This window comes from Pseudophryne corroboree, assembly GCF_028390025.1.
Source record: "Pseudophryne corroboree isolate aPseCor3 chromosome 3 unlocalized genomic scaffold, aPseCor3.hap2 SUPER_3_unloc_45, whole genome shotgun sequence".
NCBI classification, from domain to species: Eukaryota; Metazoa; Chordata; class Amphibia; order Anura; family Myobatrachidae; genus Pseudophryne; species Pseudophryne corroboree.
The window spans coordinates 220,170-240,986 of record NW_026967536.1 but is presented as its reverse complement, the minus strand read 5'-3'; the positions used below and the strand labels follow the sequence as shown (position 1 = coordinate 240,986).

The following is a 20,817-nucleotide window of genomic DNA, read 5'->3' as shown; positions in this document are numbered from 1 at the left end:
CACAGAAGGGATACCCTTGTCCTCGGCGACAGGGTTATCCGCAGGTGCATCTGAAGATGCGACCCTGACCATTTGTCCAACAGATCCCTTTGCATGGAATCTGCCGAAAGGGATTGCTTCGTAAGAAGCTACCATTTTTTTCCCAGGACTCTTGTGCATTGATGTACAGACACCTTTCCTGGTTTTAGGAGGTTCCTGACCAGGTCAGATAACTCCTTGGCTTTTTCCTCGGGAAGAAAAACCTTTTTCTGAACTGTGTCCAGAATCATCCCCAGGAACAGCAGACGAGTTGTCGGCATTAATTGGGATTTTGGAATATTCAGAATCCATCCGTGCTGCTTTAGCACCTCTTGGGATAGTGCTAAACCCATCTCTAGCTGTTCTCTGGACCTTGCCCTTATTAGGAGATCGTCCAAGTATGGGATAATTAATACGCCTTTTCTTCGAAGAAGAGATATTATCTCGGCCATTACCTTTGTAAAGACCCGAGGTGCCGTGGACAAACCAAACGGCAGCGTCTGAAACTGATAGTGACAGTTTTGTACAACGAACCTGAGGTACCCCTGGTGTGAGGGGTAAATTGGAACGTGGAGATACGCATCCTTGATGTCCAAGGATACCATAAAGTCCCCTTCTTCCAGGTTCGCTATCACTGCTCTGAGTGACTCCATCTTGAACTTGAACTTCTTTATGTACAGGTTCAAGGACTTCAGATTTAGAATAGGCCTTACCGAACCATCCGGCTTCGGTACCACAAATAGAGTGGAATAATACCCCTTCCCTTGTTGTAGAAGAGGTACCTTGACTATCACCTGCTGCGAATACAGCTTGTGAATGGCTTCCAAAACCGTCTCCCTTTCGGAGGGGGACGTTGGTAAAGCAGACTTCAGGTAACGGCGAGGTGGCTCTGTCTCTAATTCCAACCCGTACCCCTGAGATATTATCTGCAGGATCCAGGGATTTACCTGCGAGTGAGCCCACTGCGCGCTGTAATTCTTGAGACGACCGCCTACCGCCCCCGAGTCCGCTTGCGAAGCCCCAGCGTCATGCTGAGGCTTTTGTAGAAGCCGGGGAGGGCTTCTGTTCCTGGGAAGGAGCTGCCTGTTGCTGTCTCTTCCCTCGTCCTCTGCCTCGTGGCAGATATGAATAGCCCTTTGCTCTCTTATTTTTAAAGGAACGAAAGGGCTGCGGTTGAAAAGTCGGTGCCTTTTTCTGTTGGGGAGTGACTTGAGGTAGAAAGGTGGATTTCCCGGCCGTAGCCGTGGCCACCAAATCCGATAGACCGACCCCAAATAACCCCTCTACGCATCGCCTGTCCACTGTCGTGTCCATAAAGCTCTTCTGGCCAAAATGGACATAGCACTTACCCGTGATGCCAGTGTGCAGATATCTCTCTGTGCATCACGCATATAAAGAAATGCATCCTTTATTTGTTCTAACGACAGTAAAATATTGTCCCTGTCCAGGGTATCAATATTTTCGATCAGGGACTCTGACCAAACTACCCCAGCACTGCACATCCAGGCAGTCGCAATAGCTGGTCGTAGTATAACACCTGCATGTGTGTATATACCTTTTTGGATATTTTCCATCCTCCTATCTGATGGATCTTTAAGTGCGGCCGTCTCAGGAGAGGGTAACGCCACTTGTTTTGATAAGCGTGTTAGCGCTTTGTCCACCCTAGGAGGTGTTTCCCAGCGCTCCCTAACCTCTGGCGGGAAAGGGTATAAAGCCAATAACTTCTTGGAAATTAGCAGTTTTTTTATCGGGGGCACCCCACGCTTCATCACACACGTCATTTAATTCTTCTGATTCGGTAAAAACTACTGGTAGTTTTTTCACACCCCACATAATACCCTGTTTAGTGGTACCTGTAGTATCAGCTAAATGTAACATCTCCTTTATTGCCAAAATCATATAACGTGTGGCCCTTCTGGAAAATACGGTTGATTCGTCACCTTCACCACCGGAATCAGTGCCTGTGTCTGGGTCTGTGTCGACCGACTGAGGCAAAGGGCGTTTTACAGCCCCTGACGGTGTTTGAGGCGCCTGGACAGGCACTAATTGAGTGTCCGGCCGCCTCATGTCGGCAAACGACTGCTTAAGCGAGTTGACGCTATCCCGTAATTCCACAAATAAGGCATCCATTCTGGTGTCGACCCCCTAGGAGGTGACATCCTCATATTTGGCAATTGCTCCGCCTCCACACCAATAACGTCCTCATACATGTCGACACACACGTACCGACACACAGCAGACACACAGGGAATGCTCTATACGAAGACAGGACCCACTAGCCCTTTGGGGAGACAGAGGGAGAGTCTGCCAGCACACACCAAAAAGCGCTATATATGACAGGGATAGCCTTATGATTAAGTGCTCCCTTATAGCTGCTTTTATATTAATATATTGCCATTTATTATGCCCCCCCTCTCTGTTATACCCTGTTTCTGTAGTGCAGTGCAGGGGAGAGACCTGGGAGCCTTCCTGACCAGCGGAGCTGTGACAGAAAATGGCGCCGTGTGCTGAGGAGATAGGCCCCGCCCCTTTTTCGGCGGGCTCGTCTCCCGCTATTTAGTACATTTAGGCAGGGGTAAATATCTCCATATAGCCTCTGGGGCTATATGTGAGGTATTTTTAGCCTTTTTAAAGGTTTTCATTTGCCTCCCAGGGCGTCCCCCCCCCAGCGCCCTGCACCCTCAGTGACTGCCGTGTGAAGTGTGCTGAGAGGAAAATGGCGCACAGCTGCAGTGCTGTGCGCTACCTTTAGAAGACTGCAGGAGTCTTCAGCCGCCGATTCTGGACCTCTTCTTGCTTCAGCATCTGTGAGGGGGCCGGCGGCGTGGCTCCGGTGACCATCCAGGCTGTACCTGTGATCGTCCCTCTGGAGCTTCATGTCCAGTAGCCAAGAAGCCAATCCATCCTGCACGCAGGTGAGTTCACTTCTTCTCCCCTCTGTCCCTCGTTGCAGTGATCCTGTTGCCAGCAGGAATCACTGTAAAATAAAAAACCTAAGCTAAACTCTCTAAGCAGCTCTTTATGAGAGCCACCTAGAATTGCACCCTTCTCGGCCGGGCACAAAAATCTAACTGGAGTCTGGAGGAGGGTCATAGGGGGAGGAGCCAGTACACACCACCTGACCTGTAAAAGCTTTACTTTTGTGCCCTGTCTCCTGCGGAGCCGCTATTCCCCATGGTCCTTTCAGGAACCCCAGCATCCACTTAGGACGATAGAGAAAATGTGTTTCTGGCACAGAGCCCGGATTCTATAACTAGAACATATGTTGCAATCTTGAAGGATCTGATATATTGTTTCTATGTTCTTTGATTTGTTATGAATCACTTAGATTTCCAAAAATCAGTCACACATAGATATGTGTATAGGGTGTGTATAGATAAATGTTGGGCTGTGGTCAGACATACAATAGGTACTCTGCGGCTAAGTTATATTCAGCCGGTTACTGTGATCTTTTATGACTGATCAATTTGTTCACTTTTCACCCATATGTATCGCTCAGGGTCAGGTATATGACCGGCACTCTGCAGCTAGATTGGCTGCTGTGGTCTGTTATAACTGAACAGGTTCTTCACTTTCCACCCGAATATGTAGCTCAGGGTGACATTACTTTCCACATTAATAGAGGTGCCGTAATTATCAGTGGTCCTTTAATTAGGGTCTGATAAAGTAACCATATGATCACCAAGTGTAGATCGTTTGCCTATACAGATCCCTTCAGCAGAATAATGTGTGTTATAAATATGTGCACACTAATATCTGACAGTTCTCTTAAGATGAGCGATACATATGAGCTATCTGAGTTGATCGTAGCTACAATCATCTTCCCTGACATGCGGGGGAAACACCCAGCACAGGGCTAGTCCGCCCTGCAGGTCAGTGCCTCCCCCACCAAATACAAAAGCATTACACAGCGGCGATGCTTTTATATTTCTGGAGTAACTCCCAACCAGTGCAGCTCCTGCGGCTGGCCGGGAGTTGTTCTTCACTGCCGCCATGGCCCGCACCCCCAACGGTCCAGCCACGCCTGCGTTGGCCACCGTCCAGCCCCCTCCCTGTCTCAGAGCCGATTGCTAGGCAACGATGACTGGCATGCGCCAGCGCAGTTCCGACCCGATCGCTGCGACAAACTGCAGTGAGCGATCAGGTCGGAATGACCCCCAAAGTGGGATAATACAAGTACATGTATGACTAGGTAGATCTTCTGAGGGGAAATAAGTGCTGGAGTTTGGCTATGGTCCACACATGAGGAACTGATTGTAGCTGATACCTGATGTCTAAGTGTCACTCCACCACCCAGGACATCAAGATTCCGCACATGGGCTCTCATTCCGAGTTGTTCGCTCGCTAGCTGCTTTTAGCAGCATTGCACACGCTAGGCCGCCGCCCTCTGGGAGTGTATCTTAGCTTAGCAGAATTGCAAACAAAAGAGTAGCAGAATTGCTACTAAATAATTCTTTGCAGTTTCTGAGTAGCTGCGGACCTACTCACGAATTGCGATCAGCTCAGTCTGTTTAGTTCCTGGTTTGATGTCACAAACACGCCCTGCGTTCGGCCCGCGTTTTTCCCTGAAACGTCTGCGTTTTTTTGCAAGCGCCGGAAAAACGCAGACTTGTGCCCAGAAACGCCACTTTCCTGTCAATCATTTACCGAACACCAGTGCGACTGAAAAGCGCTGCAGAAGCCACAGCAAAACTGCTAAGTTCTGTGTTAAATAACTAAGCGCATGCGCCCTGCGTGCCTTCCGCATGCGCAATTTGCAACTAATCGCAGCATATCGAAAATTGGCAACAAATGAAATCGGAATGACTCCCATATCAGTATTTTGTAACTCTGAACCCCCAAGCGCAAGCCTGGTTGGTTCGCAAATTGAGCTGTAGCCCTGCCCTTTGTTGGTGAGCTTCTATCATAAGGACCTGTTTCACCAGGACTGAGTCACAGCCAACTAGCATCACCCACACTTGGGGATCAGCTAGACATTTAGGATTGGTACTAGGTTCTCAGTACCCGGAGCAAAAGACAGATCTGCATAGCAGTGGTAGATGAGGGTAGCATCTATTATTGCAAAAAGCATAGGAGATAGGATAAGAACCTTGAAGAACAACGCATGGCAGTGATAAGTATACTCCAGAAGATTAAAATGGTTCCTCACCTGTGTGACTTCTCTGATGTGTAACAAGTTGTGATTTCCGTGTAAAACATTTCCCACACTCAGAACATGGAAATGGCTTCTCACCTGTGTGAATTCTCTGATGTTTAACAAGATCTGATTTTTGTGCAAAACATTTCCCACACTCAGAACATGGAAATGGCTTCTCACCTGTGTGACTTCTGTGATGTATAACAAGTTGTGATTTCCGTGTAAAACATTTCCCACACTCTGAGCAAGAAAAAGGCTTCTCACCTGTGTGACTTCTGTGATGTGTAACAAGAGCTGATTTGTGTGAAAAACATTTCCCACACTCAGAGCATGGAAATGGATTCTCACCTGTGTGACTTCTCTGATGTCTAACAAGATGTAATTTCTGTGTAAAACATTTCCCACACTCAGAGCAAGAAAATGGCTTTGCACCTGTGTGACTTCTCTGATGTTTAACAAGATCTGATTTGTATGCAAAACATTTCCCACACTCAGAACATGGAAATGGCTTCTCACCTGTGTGACTTCTCTGATGTATAACAAGTTGTGATTTCCATGTAAAACATTTCCCACACTCAGAGCAAGTAATTGGACTCTCACCTGTGTGACTTCTGTTGTGACTAATAAGATCTGATTTGTGTACAAAACATTTCCCACATTCAGGGAATGTAAATGGATTCTCATCTGTGTGACTTCTCTGATGTATAACAAGTTGTGATTTCCGTGTAAAACATTTCCCACACTCAGAGCAAGAAAAAGGCTTCTCACCTGTGTGACTTCTCTGATGTTTAACAAGATCTGATTTTTGTGCAAAGCATTTCCCACACTCAGAACATGGAAATGGCTTCTCACCAGTGTGACTTCTGTGATGTATAAGCAGAGCTGATGTGTGTGCAAAACCTTTCCCACACTCAGAGCATGGAAATGGATTCTCACCTGTGTGACTTCGCTGATGTTTAACAAGATCTGATTTCTGTGCAATACCTTTCCCACACTCAGAGCATGGAAATGGATTCTCACCTGTGTGACTTTGCTGATGTGTAACAAGTTGTGATTTCCGTGTAAAACATTTCCCACACTCAGAGCAAGAAAAAGGCTTCTCACCTGTGTGACTTCTCTGATGTTTAACAAGATCTGATTTCTGTACAAAACCCTTCCCACACTCAGAGCATGGAAATGGCTTCTCACCTGTGTGACTTTGCTGATGTGTAACAAGTTGTGATTTCCATGTAAAACATTTCCCACACTCAGAACATGGAAATGGTTTCTCACCTGTGTGACTTTGCTGATGTGTAACAAGTTGTGATTTCCATGTAAAACATTTCCCACACTCAGAACATGGAAATGGTTTCTCACCTGTGTGACTTTGCTGATGTGTAACAAGTTGTGATTTCCATGCAAAACATTTTCCACAGTCAGAACATGGAAATGGCTTCTCACCTGTGTGTGTTCTCTGATGTGTAACAAGAGCTGATTTGTATGTAAAACATTTCCCACACTCAGAACATTGAAATGGCCTCTCCCCTGCCTTAGCTGGCTGTTGGGTAATAAGCTTTGTGTTCTGTGTAAAACATTTGGCATCTATAGAACACGGAAACACTGTATCTACTGGCAGTGCTGTAACAGATACACCAATATCAGAGTGATCAGGAGAACATTTCCCAGGATCAGAGGGATCAGCTGATAGAGCTGGATGTATAATTGGGGTAATGGGGTTATCTCCTGGAGAATCCTGTCTTCGGTCATTATCTTTTATGTCACAATCCGGGGATAACATTAGATGTCCTTCTGAGATATTCCTGCTTGTGTGTCCATCTGCTGGAAATAAAATACATTATGGAAATGTGACATTTTCTGTAACAATATTAATCTTGTAAACAATAGGAGAAGACGACTCTCTGGGGCACTTAATTGTAAATGTGTGTGTATAATAAAACATAACTTTTAATGAAGGCTTTATAATATTGTGTCTCAGAGTATCATTGTGTCCACCCTCCTGAGAACACTCACAATAACAAATGCAATATGATAATAAGACTTAGATATCTCTCTCTCTTGTACTAGTAACTAACCATGAAGTATAAATGGAGATGTAGTCACTCGCCAAGTCCTATGTCAGCACCAATGTAAAACTATGGATAGGGAACATATCGTATGAATTGGAGATTCTAAATGAACAATAATATCAGTCATATGAGCTGATGGATCAGAGAAATGTCTCCTAACGTTACTCCTGGAAGCATTGGTAAGGTAGCATTCCTTTATGTGTGCGCTCATACGCTGGTAAGCCTGTACAAGTGTTACTCACCTTTTATATAAGGTATATTGCTACAGTAGAGTAGGTGTGGTACAAGGTATTTTACATGCAATACACCATATAATACCCTGCAATCATCATCATCATCTGCTAGGTTATAATCCACTGTTACACCCCCATCATCAGTGTCTTACCTCTATTCTCTCAATAGTAATAAGGATGGTGTGTGTACAGTAAGTATGATACAGAGAATTACATATCAGGATCTATACAGCTGCCGCCATACTTCTGCTTCTCATACGTGTGCTACTGGCAGCAGTGAACATCTGAGTGAGAGTGCAGGGAAGACAGCAGAGTCTGATGAGAAAGAGATTGGATCTGCCTTTGCAGGGATGTACCACACCTGTCACCCCTGTTACTATATAAAAATAAGATTTTAAACCTACCGGTAAATCTTTTTCTCCTAGTCCGTAGAGGATGCTGGGGACTCCGTAAGGACCATGGGGTATAGACGGGCTCTGCAGGAGATATGGGCACTCTAAAGAAGTTTTAGTATGGGTGTGCACTGGCTCCTCCCTTTATGCCCCTCCTCCAGACCTCAGTTAGAGAAACTGCCCAGGGGAGATGGACAATATGAGGAAAGGATTTTGTTAATCTAAGGGCAAGATTCATACCAGCCCACACCAATCATACCATATAACCTGGAATGTACGCAACCAGTTAACAGTATGAACAAAACAGTATCAGTCAAAGACCGATTCCAACTGTAACATAACCCTTATGTAAGCAACAACTATATACAAGCCTTGCAGAAATAGTCCGCACTGGGACGGGCGCCCAGCATCCTCTACGGTCTAGGAGAAATAGATTTACCGGTAGGTTTAAAATCTTATTTTCTCTTACGTTCTAAAGGATGCTGGGGACTCCGTAAGGATCATGGGGTTTATACCAAAGCTCCCAAACGGGCTGGAGAGTGCGGATGACTCTGCAGCACCGATTGAGCAAACGCGAGGTCCTCATCAGCCAGGGTATCAAACTTGTAGAATTTAGCAAAAGTGTATGAACCCGACCAAGTAGCAGCTCGGCACAACTGTAATGCAGAGATGCCTCGGGCAGCCGCCCAAGAAGAGCCCACCTTCCTAGTGGAATGGGCCGCTTTGCTCCTTGTTCCGCCCTAGCGGCTTACTTACACCACTGCTGTCAAGTCGTCCGACAGAATTAACACGGGCAGATCACGAAGCATATGTTCATTGAAAATAGCTCTTAATTCAAGAAAGCTTATTGCAGACAAACTTCCCAGCTTGACCTTTTCCTCTGGAAATACTTCCCTTGCAAGGGCTGCTCCCCAGTCTCGGAGATCTGCATGCATGGACACCAGGATCTCATCCTGGATTCTGAACCTTCCTCCCTCTAGGAGGTGAGAACTGAGCAGACACCACAGGAGCGATATCCTGGCCATTAGGATTATATTCCGGCGCCTGTGCAGGTGAGATCCGGACCACATTTCCAACTGGCCCCGTGAAAACCACTCTGGCATTTGACCTGCTCACCGAAAAAGGCCTCTTAGGCCGCACCCATCTTCTTCATCAATGGAACATATTGATGGTTTGTCACTGCAAATCTGATCCGACTCCGGATCCTCAGACCTCTTTCCACAGGAACACACAGAACTTCAACCGTTCAGTATCTACTCTGATACCCACCTCCGACATCTCCGTCATTGGGAACAACAGCCTTCCCCTGTGTTGAAGAACAGTCAGAGAGAAACAACGATTTGCACCACTTGTTTCTTGACCTCGCCTTAATCCGGAGAGCGTCTGAGTACAGAATAACAATGGCTCCTACTACTGAAAGAAACCCATCATACTGCCATCACTCCGGTGAAATGGCAAAGACAATCCTGGACATCAACCCAGGTAAGCTGAATGCGGAGAAAAATTCATCTAAACCCTTTTCTACCTTTACGTGCTGGAGCTCCCTGGCCTGAGAGATTCCATCCTGTAGTTCAACTTCGTAAGTAGAAATCTTAGTTTTCTTTCTTTTTTTTTAACAGGGACAGCAGGACAATGCCCTGAACCTGACGCAACTCTGGTATGGCGTCGCGTACTACCTCCCCTTTCAGAGGGGAATCGGTAAGATCTACTTTAAAAATCAGTGAGGGGAATCATCTGTAAACTCCAGGATGTCCCCCTTTGGATTCCATTATTAACTCACAGGTCCAAGTCCATTCCCGGACTGACTGAAGAGTATTGGACGAGTTCCCACCAGAGTGGGCTCCAGCCAGATAGACCCAGCGACATGCGGTGGATGTGGTAGAAACAGAAAACGACATCCACTTCTGCGAACCTAACAAGGCTGCAGAACTCTTACTTTTCACCTTCCACAATCTGCACAGAAAGGGGAAAAAAGCACGGTATCGAACCGGTTAAAATGACTGCATCCCAAAGCAGAATGCGTCACCAACCGTTGTGAGGGAATCTAACTCACGAAGTTAGACTTACCAGTGGTATCCGCCGAGATTGACTGAGGCCTCCCCTAACAGCGGTACACCGTCCCAGGGAAACACTTCAGTATCTCTCGGAGTCTGCCTCAGCATTCCCCCGGCCACACCTCCTGCAGTCGCACGGCAGCCTGCCGCCATGTTATAGAGAGGAACCAACATAAGACACACCCCCTCTCTCTATAGGGTAATTCTATTGGATGCCTTTCCGAATACAAACACTCCTCCATGCGCATGAAATGCAAATAACTCCAAAGCATAGAATAAAATATCACTTAGCTTCCTGTATACGATCCTTTGTGACAGGGCCCCGTGCAGACCAGGAGTTGACTTTTACAGTATTCTATCCGCGGCAGGAAAAGAATAAACCTTGTGAGGATCTGAGACCAACTCGCCACGGCCGACCTAGAGCTTTATCAACAGAGCGACCAGCACATGAGAAGGATTACTATTACTTCAGCATTCATTATAAATCATAATATGAATATACATATTGTAATACACATATCCTACATATATATATATATCTCTCTGTGTTCTGTATATATATATATATATATATATATATATATATATATATATACACCATACATATAAGCGGATTGTCCGCAACCATCGGGTCCCTAGTGACATTAATGTGTTCTGAATGTGTATGTCCATGTACTGAATGCCCCAGTTGTGGATCTTACCAGGAAACCTTATGGTCGACATAAAACATAGTAATCGTCGACAGCAGGGAGTAGTACCAGGCAAAATAACATTCTTGCGACCCCAAGGGGTCCAAGGGAAATATACATATATTATTTTAATATCACACCCCCACAATACTACCATGTCTGTGCTCGAGCTACAGGCCCATGAAACCGTACCATACATATACATAGAAATATATATACAATATATATAACTGTGCCCCACTTCCTTTACACTGCTATGTACACAGAGCTTTTGGCGGGGACTGTTGGAGAGAATGGCGCTGTATCGTGCTGTGAGGGCTAAGCCACGCCCCCGTTTCGGCGCGCTTCAGCCCCGCTGTTATTTTAACGGTTCATGCTGGCGGGGGTTCGTATACAGTGTCCGTGCACTGTATACATGTCATGCCAGACATAAGGGGAGGAGCCAGTTCACACCCATTCAAAGTCTTATAGTGTGCCCATGTCTCCTGCGGATCCCGTCTATACCCCATGGTCCTTACGGAGTCCCCAGCATCCTCTAGGACGTATGAGAAATCCTGGGAAAACCCAGAGAAAAAATTCCAGATCCCTAAAAGAATTCTCATTGCTTTCCCTTTCCCTGAAGAGGATAGGAAGAAGTGGGAAAATCCACCTATAGTAGATGCTTCTGTATCTAGGCTGTCTAAAAAGGTGATTTTACCTGTCCCTGTTTCAACCGCCATAAAGGAGCCGGCTGACCGCAAGATTAAGACTACGCTCAAATCACTATACACTGCTACAAGCGTAGCTTTAAGGCCCACTATTGCTTGTGCGTGGATTTCTAAAGCCATAGTAAAGTGGTCAGAGACCTTACTAGAGGACTTAGATTCTATGGATAGGAGTGACATTGACTTGTTTTTACGTCACATACAGGATTCTGCAGGTTTCATGGTGGAGGCAATGAAGGACATTGGCCTGCTTCTTCCATGGCTGTCTCGGCACGCAGAGGACTCTGGCTACGCCAATGGACTGTGGATGCAGTATCAAAGAAAAGTGTGGAGAACCTGCCATTCACAGGTCAGGCACTATTTGGGGACGCATTGGATTCGTTGATTTCCACGGCGACTGCGGGTAAGACATTTCTTCCCACCGCAGCAGCCCCAGCTAGGAAATCATACACCTACACTGCAGTCCTTTTGGACCGCAACATTTAAAAAATCCAAACCCCCTCCCACCTTCTTTACAGGAGGTCGGGGAAGATCAAAAAAACCTGCACCAACAGGTTCCCAGGGACAGAATCCAGGTTCTGCTTCCTCCAAATATTCAGCATGATGGTGGACCTCTCAGCCTGGAGATCAGGCAGGTGGGAGCGAGACTAAAAGATTTCAGTCACGTCTGGGTGTCATCATGCTTGCATAGAGGGACAACAGCAGCACTGTGCCCGCTGCCCTAATGCAGCCATCTGAACCGGTTTAGCACTCACCACTCAATTAGGGGTGGCGGCATGCTGTGGGGAAGAGTGCACACCGCTGTGGGTGAGCGAAATAACCCCTTTCAGGAGCTATGTCCTGTCAGCGGGGATCTGGACTATTAACCGTTCAAGAGGTTGGTACCGGTCCCCCCCCTAAGTCTCACGACGCAGGCAGACTGGTGCCAACCCGTCCTTCCTGAAAACAAAAACTAAAATACATTCTGAAAAAAACTCTCTGGAGCTCCAGAGAATGCACCCGGCTCCTTGGGCACATTTTTCTAAATGTAGTCTGATAGGAGGGGCATAGAGGGGAGGAGCCAGCACACACTAATGATTTCTTAAAGTGCCAGGCTCCAATAGACCCAATCTATACCCCATAGTACAAAGACCATCCCAGTATCCCCAGGCTAGAATAATAGGGGCTGATGGCTACTGATGTATGAGATACACCAGAGAGTGTGGGGAGGAGACTGGTCAGATCTCTGGGCTGGTAACACACAGTGACATGATGTGAGGGGGAGAGCAGGAGTATAATAGGGGCTGATGGCTCCTGATGTATGAGATACACCAGAGAGTGTGGGGAAGAGACTGGTCAGATCTCTGGGCTGGTAATACACAGTGACATTATGTGAGGTGGAGAGCAGGAGTATAATAGGGGCTGATGGCTCCTGATGTATTAGATACAACAGAGAGTGTGGGGAGGAGACTGGTCAGATCTCTGGGCTGGTAACACACAGTGACATGATGTGAGAGGAGAGCAGGCGTATAATAGGGGCTGATGGCTCCTGATGTATGAGATACACCAGAGAGTGTGGGGAGGAGACTGGTCAGATCTCTGGGCTGGTAACACACAGTGACATGATGTGAGTGGGAGAGCAGGAGTATAATAAGGGCTGATGTCTCCTGATGTATGAGATACACCAGAGAGTGTGGAGAGGAGACTGGTCAGATCTCTGGGCTGGTAACAGAAAGTGACATGATGTGAGGGGAGAGCAGGAGTATAATAGGGGTTGATGGCTCCTGACTTCCCCACTGGGAAAATAAATATTCCTCATTAGTTTGTACTGACAAAGGAGGGTGTAGGATAAGAGATTGCTGTAGTGACTGAGCAAGGAGAATATGTGACTCTTTTCTGTAATAATTGTTTATTACTCACCTGTGCTGATATCTGTAGGGATCTCCTCCTCCTTACACTGCTGATCACCCCTCACATACGTCTCTTCTTCTCCCTCTATATCTTCTGCCTTTATATCAGTCACATACGTCTCTTCTTCTCCCTCTATATCTTCTGCCTTTATATCAGTCACATACGTCTCTTCTTCTCCCTCTATATCGTCTGCCTTTATATCAGTCACATGCGTCTCTTCTTCTCCCTCTATATCTTCTGCCTTTATATCAGTCACATACGTCTCTTCTTCTCCCTCTATATCTTCTGCCTTTATATCAGTCACATACGTCTCTTCTTCTCCCTCTATATATTCTGCCTTTATATCAGTCACATACATTTCCTCTTCTCCCTCTATTTCATCTGTTTTAATATCAGACAGACGTTCTACCTAAAAAAAACAAAAACAAAACACAACACTATAATGACATTTGGAGAAAACAGTATAATATCAGTGTATAAGACACACAGCTTCTCTACAGATCATATAGTGACAGTCACTGTAATATATTGGGTGAGACCCTAAATCCCACCTACCGGATCCTCCTGTGGGGTCCTGTGATACTACTCTGTACAATCCTGGGAATACAGAGGACGGGGACATCTCTCTGGGGTATCTCTGTTACTGAACCCATCTGAAGGAGACACACAGTGACTGAGTACAGAGTATATAATAAGATTTTACTCACCGGTAAATCTATTTCTCGTAGTCCGTAGTGGATGCTGGGACTCTGTAAGGACCATGGGGAATAGCGGCTCCGCAGGAGACTGGGCACAACTAAAGAAAGCTTTAGGACTACCTGGTGTGCACTGGCTCCTCCCTCTATGACCCTCCTCCAGACCTCAGTTAGGATACTGTGCCCGGAAGAGCTGACACAATAAGGAAAGGATTCTGAATCCCGGGTAAGACTCATACCAGCGACAGCAATCACACCGTACAACTCGTAATACTATACCCAGTTAACAGTATGAAATACAACGGAGCCTCTCAACAGATGGCTCTCAACAATAACCCTTTAGTTAAACAATAACTATATACAAGTATTGCAGACAATCCGCACTTGGGATGGGCGCCCAGCATCCACTACGGACTACGAGAAATATCTTATTTTCTCTAACATCCTAAGTGGATGCTGGGACTCCGTAAGGACCATGGGGATTATACCAAAGCTCCCAAACGGGCGGGAGAGTGCGGATGACTCTGTAGCACCGAATGAGCGAACTCTAGGTCCTCTTCAGCCAGGGTATCAAACTTGTAGAATCTTGCAAATGTGTTTGACCCCGACCAAGTAGCTGCTCGGCAAAGTTGCAAAGCCGAGACCCCTCGGGCAGCCGCCCAAGAAGAGCCCACCTTCCTTGTGGAATGGGCTTTGTGCTACAGATCCAGCGAGCAATAGTCTGCTTTGAAGCAGGAGCACCCAGCTTGTTGGGTGCGTACAGGATAAATAGCGAGTCAGTTTTCCTGACTCTAGCCGTCCTGGAAACATAGATTTTCAGGGCCCTGACTACATCCAGCAACTTGGAATCCTCCAAGTCCCGAGTAGCCGCAGGCACCACAATAGGTTAGTTCAAATGAAACGCTGAAACCACCTTAGGAAGAAATTGGGGACGAGTCCTCAATTCCGCCCTATCCATATGGAAAATCAGATAAGGGCTTTTACATGACAAAGCCGCCAAGCATGACCACTTTCCACGTGAGATATTTTAGCTCCACGGTTTTAAGTGGCTCAAACCAATGCGACTTAAGGAAATCCAACACCACGTTGAGATCCCAAGGTGCCACTGGAGGCACAAAAGGGGGCTGAATATGCAGCACTCCTTTAACAAAAGTCTGAACTTCAGGCAGTGAAGCCAGTTCTTTCTGGAAGAAAATCGACAGAGCCGAAATCTGGACCTTAATGGACCCCAATTTGAGGCCCAACGTCACCCCTGACTGTAGGAAGTGCAGGAATCGACCCAGTTGAAATTCCTCCGTTGGGGCCTTCCTGGCCTCACACCAAGCAACATATTTTCGCCATATGCGGTGATAATGTTTTGCGGTCACATCCTTCCTGGCTTTGATCAGCGTAGGAATGACTTCCTCCGGAATGCCCTTTTCCTTCAGGATCCGGTGTTTAACCGCCATGCCGTCAAACACAGCCGCGGTAAGTCTTGGAACAGACAAGGCCCCTGCTGCAGCAGGTCTTGTCTGAGAGGCAGAGACCATGGGTCCTCTGAGATAATTTCTTGAAGTTCTGGGTACCAAGCTCTTCTTGGCCAATCCGGAACAATGAGTATAGTTCTTACTCTTCTCCTTCTTATTATCCTCAGCACCTTTGGTATGAGAGGAAGAGGAGGGAACACATAAACCGACCGGTACACCCACGGTGTCACTAGAGCGTCCACCGCTATCGCCTGAGGGTCCCTTGACCTGGCGCAATATTTTTCTAGCTTTTTGTTGAGGCGGGACGCCATCATGTCCACCTGTGGCCTTTCCCAATGGTTTGTAATCAGCCGGAAGACTTCTGGATGAAGTCCCCACTCTCCCGGGTGGAGGTCGTGCCTGCTGAGGATGTCTGCTTCCCAGTTGTCCACTCCCGGAATGAACACTGCTGACAGTGCAAACACGTGATTTTCCGCCCATCGGAGAATCCTTGTGGCTTCTGCCATTGCCATCCTGCTTCTGTCGGTTTACATGGGCGACCGCCGTGATGTTGTCTGACTGAATCAGTACCGGCTGACTTTGAAGCAGGGGTCTTGCCTAACTTACGGCATTGTAAATGGCTCTTAGTTCCAGAATATTTATGTGTAGGGACATCTCCTGGCTTGACCATAGTCCTTGGAAATGTCTTCCCTGTGTGACTGCTCCCCAGCCTCGAAGGCTGGCGTCCGTGGTTACCAGGACCCAGTCCTGTATGCCGAATCTGCGGCCCTCCAGAAGATGAGCACTCTGCAGCCACCACAGTAGAGACACCCTGGTCCTTGCAGACAGGGTTATCTGAAGATGCATCTGAAGATGCGATCCGGACCACTTGTCCAACAGATCCCACAGAAAGATCCGTGCATGGAACCTTCCGAACGAAATTGCTTCGTAAGAAGCTACCATCTTTCCCAGGACTCGCGTGCAGTGGTGCACCGACACCTGTTTTGGTTTGAGGGGGTCTCTGACTAGCGATGACAACTCCTTGGCCTTCTCCTCCGGGAGAAACACCCTTTTCTGTTCTGTGTCCAGAACCATCCCCAGGAACAATAGACGCGTTGCAGGAACCAGCTGCGACTTTGAAATATTCAGGATCCGGCCGTGCTGTTGTAGCACTTCCCGAGCTAGTGCTACTCCAATCAGCAACTGTTCCCTGGACCTCGCCTTTATAAGGAGATCGTCCAAGTACGGGATAATTATAACTCCTTTTTTTTTCGGAGTATCATCATTTCGGCCATTACCTTGGTAAATACCCTCGGTGCCGTGGACAGACCAAACGGCAACGTCTGGAATTGGTAATGACAGTCCTGTACCACAAATATGAGGTACTCCTGGTGAGGAGGGTAAATGGGGACATGCAGGTAAGCATCCTTGATGTCCAGTGATACCATGTAATCCCCTTCCTCCAGGCTTGAAATAACCGCCCTGAGCGATTCCATCTTGAACTTGCATCTTTTTATATACGTGTTCAAGGATTTCAAATTTAAAATGGGTCTGACCGAACCGTCCGGTTTCGGTATCACAAACATTGTGGAATAGTAACCCCTTCCTTGTTGAAGGAGGGGTACCTTGACTATCACCTGCTGCGAATACAGCTTGTGAATTGCCTCTATCACTGCCTCCCTGTCCAAGGGAGTCGTTGGCAAGGCAGATTTTAGGAAACGGCGAGGGGGAGACGTCTCCAATTCCAGCTTGTATCCCTGAGACACCACTTGTAGAATCCAGGGATCCACCCGTGAGCAAGCCCACTGATCGCTGAAGTACTTGAGACGGGCCCCCACCGCACCGGCTCCGCTAGTGGAGCCCCAGCGTCATGCTGTGGACTTAGAGGAAGCGGGGGAGGACTTTTGTTCCCGGGAACTGGCTGTATTTTGCAGCTTTTTCCCTCTAACTCTGCCGCGCCTTTAACCCGCTTGCCTTTCTGGGGCCGAAAGGACTGTACCTGATAATACGGTGCTTTCTTTTGCTGTGAGGGAACATGGGGTAAAAATGCTGATTTCCCAGCTGTCGCTGTGGAAACTAGGTCCGAGAGACCATCCCCAAACAACTCCTCATCCTTGTAAGGCAAAACTTCCATGTGCCTTTTAGAATCTGCATCCCCTGTCCACTGCCAAGTTCATAACCCCCTCCTGGCAGAAATGGACATTGCATTTATTCTAGATGCCAGCCGGCAAATATCCCTCTGTGCATCTCTCATGTATAAGACAGCGTCTTATATATGCTCTATGGTTAGCAATATAGTGTCCCTGTCTAAGGTATCAATATTTTCTGACAGGGAATCTGACCACGCAGCTGCAGCACTGCACATCCATGCCGAAGCAATAGCTGGTCTCAGTATAATGCCTGAGTGTGTATAAACAGACTGCAGGATAGCCTCCTGCTTTCTATCAGCAGGTTCCTTGAGGGCGGCCGTGTCCGGAGACGGCAGTGCTACCTTCTTTGATAGACGTGTGAGCGCTTTATCCACCCTAGGGGATGTCTCCCAACGTAACCTGTCCTCTGGCGGGAAAGGGTACGCCATTAGTAACTTTTTAGAAATTACCAGTTTCTTATCGGGGGGAAGCCCACGCTTCTTCACATACTTCATTTAATTCATCAGATGGAGGAAAAACCACTGGTAGTTTTTTCTCCCCAAACATACCCTTTTTTGTGGTACCTGGGGTAACATCAGCAATGTGCAAGACATTTTTCATTGCCGCAATCATTGAACGAGTGGCTCTATTGGAATGTACAGTAGTCTCCTCGTCGTCGACACTGGAGTCGGTATCCGTGTCTGCATCTGTATCTGCCATCTGATGGAGCGGGCGTTTTAGAGCCCCTGATGGCTTTTGAGACGCCTGGGCAGGCACGAGCTGAGAAGCCGGCTGTCCCACATCTGTTATGTCGTCAAACCTTTTATGTAAAGAGTCGACACTATCACGTAAATCCTTCCACATTACCATCCATTCAGGTGTCGGCCCCGCAGGGGGTGACATCACATTTATCGGTACCTGCTCCGCCTCCACATAAGCCTCCTCATCAAACATGTCGACACAGCCGTACCGACACACCGCACACACACAGGGAATGCTCTGACTGAGGACAGGACTCCACAAGAGCCCTTTGGGGAGACAGAGAGAGAGTATGCCAGCACACACCAAAAGCGCTATATAACACAGGGATTAACACTATAACTGAGTGATTTTTCCCAATAGCTGCTTATATATATATATATATATATATATATATATATATATTGCGCCTAAATTTAGTGCCCCCCCTCTCTTTTTTACCCTATGTAGTCTTGAAACTGCAGGGGAGAGCCTGGGAGCGATCCTTCCAGCGGAGCTGTGAGGGAAAATGGCGCCAGTGTGCTGAGGGAGATAGCCCCGCCCCTTTTTTGGCAGACTTCTCCCGCTTATTTATATGTATATCTGGCAGGGGTATTTTACACATATATAGTCTCTATGACTATATTATGTGTTATTTGCCAGCAAGGTACTCTATATTGCAGCCCAGGGCGCCCCCCCCCCAGTGCCCTGCACCCATCAGTGACCGGAGTGTGAGGTGTGCATGGGGAGCAATGGCGCACAGCTGCAGTGCTGTGCGCTACCTTGATGAAGACCGAAGTCTTCTGCCGCCGATTTCCAGGAACGTCTTCTTGCTTCTGGCTCTGTAAGGGGGACGGCGGCGCGGCTCCGGGACCGGACGACCGAGGCTGGGCCTGTGTTCGATCCCTCTGGAGCTAATGGTGTCCAGTAGCCTAGAAGCCCAAGCTAGATGCCAGCAGGTAGGTTCGCTTCTCTCCCCTTAGTCCCTCGTACCAGTGAGTCTGTTGCCAGCAGATCTCACTGAAAATAAAAAAAAAACCTAAAATATACTTTCTTTTCTAGGAGCTCAGGAGAGCCCCTAGTGTGCATCCAACTCAGCCGGGCACAAAATTCTAACTGAGGTCTGGAGGAGGGTCATAGTGGGAGGAGCCAGTGCACACCAGGTAGTCCTAAAGCTTTCTTTAGTTGTGCCCAGTCTCCTGCGGAGCCGCTATTCCCCATGGTCCTTACGGAGTCCCAGCATCCACTTAGGACGTTAGAGAAATGTGATTATCAGAGGATGTGTGTATATAGGGACACCCATACCTGCTCTCCCCTGTACAATACATGACAGTCTCCTCTTACCCAGTGATGTGAGGGGTCGGTGATTCTCCATCATCACGTCCTTGTACAGACCCCTGTGTTCCTCTATATATACCCTTCCTGCATGGAGACATAGGGGTATATGCAATTGCGGTCGAATTCCCGAAATTGTCGAATTTCGGGTCATTTTCGCCCCATAAAAAAATTTGCCTATGCAATTCAGCGCTTTCCAACCAAAAAACGGACTTTCAAAATTCGACTTTTTGAAATTCGAATTTTTGCAAATTCGACTTTTCTGCAATGATACAAGTGCTGCAATTCGACCAAAGCATATTCAATTCAAGTTTGGAAATTCGACAGCAGTGCTTTTAGACAGCAAATTCGTCATTTTCAATCCGCCACACTTTGGAGGGTGAAAACAATAAAAAAAAATGTAAACATGTTTTTTTGGGTGTTTTTTTTTTTAGGAATAGCATATCTATTTATATTAGAAGGGATTAGTTACTTTTTTTTTTTTTTTGGAGGCACAAATATTATTTATATATTTTTTAAAATATTATTTATTTTTTTATTTTTTATTGCTGGAACGGTAAAATCCTAAAAAAAAATGGCGTGGGGTCCCCCCTCCAAAGCATAACCAGCCTCGGGCTCTTCGAGCTGGTCCTGGTTCTAAAAATGCGGGGAAAAAATTGACAGGGGATCCCCCGTATTTTTAAAACCAGCACCGGGCTCTGCGCCTGGTGCTGGTGCCAAAAATACGGGGGACAAAACGAGCAGGGGTCCCCCGTATTTTTAACACCAGCATCGGGCTCCACTAGCTGGACAGATAATGCCACAGCCGGGGGTCACTTTTATGCCGTGCCCTGCGGCCGTGGCATTAAATATCCAACTAGTCACCCCTGGCCGGGGTACCCTGGGGGAGTGGGGACCCCTTCAATCAAGGGGTCCCCCCCCCCAGCCACCCAACGGCCAGGGGTGAAGCCCGAGGCTGTCCCCCCCCATCCAATGGGCTGCGGATGGGAGGCTGATAGCCTTTTGTGATAATGAAAAGAATATTGTTTTTTCCAGCAGTACTACAAGTCCCAGCAAGCCTCCCCCGCAAGCTGGTACTTGGAGAACCACAAGTACCAGCATGCGGGAGAAAAACGGGCCCGCTGGTACCTGTAGTACTACTGAAAAAAAAATACCCAAATAAAAACAGGACACACACACCGTGAAAGTAAAACTTTATTACACACTGCCGACACACACATACTTACCTATGTTCTCACGCCGACATCGGTCCTCTTCTCCATGTAGAATCCAGGGGTACCTGAAAATAAAAG

General features: G+C 47.2%; 1 protein-coding gene across 1 annotated transcript in view; it reads right to left on the bottom strand.

Moving 5' to 3' along the window:
* LOC134984257 (zinc finger protein 208-like) overlaps nt 1-20,817 on the bottom strand; it is a 276,214-nt gene that overhangs the window by 88,728 nt on the left and 166,669 nt on the right. Inside the window, exons 7-8 of the mRNA XM_063949878.1 lie at nt 13,193-13,586; nt 5,168-6,973 (exon numbers count right to left, since the gene is read on the bottom strand). Of these exons, the coding sequence (XP_063805948.1) occupies nt 5,168-6,973; nt 13,193-13,586 (2,200 nt within the window). The remainder of the gene's footprint in view (nt 1-5,167; nt 6,974-13,192; nt 13,587-20,817) is intronic.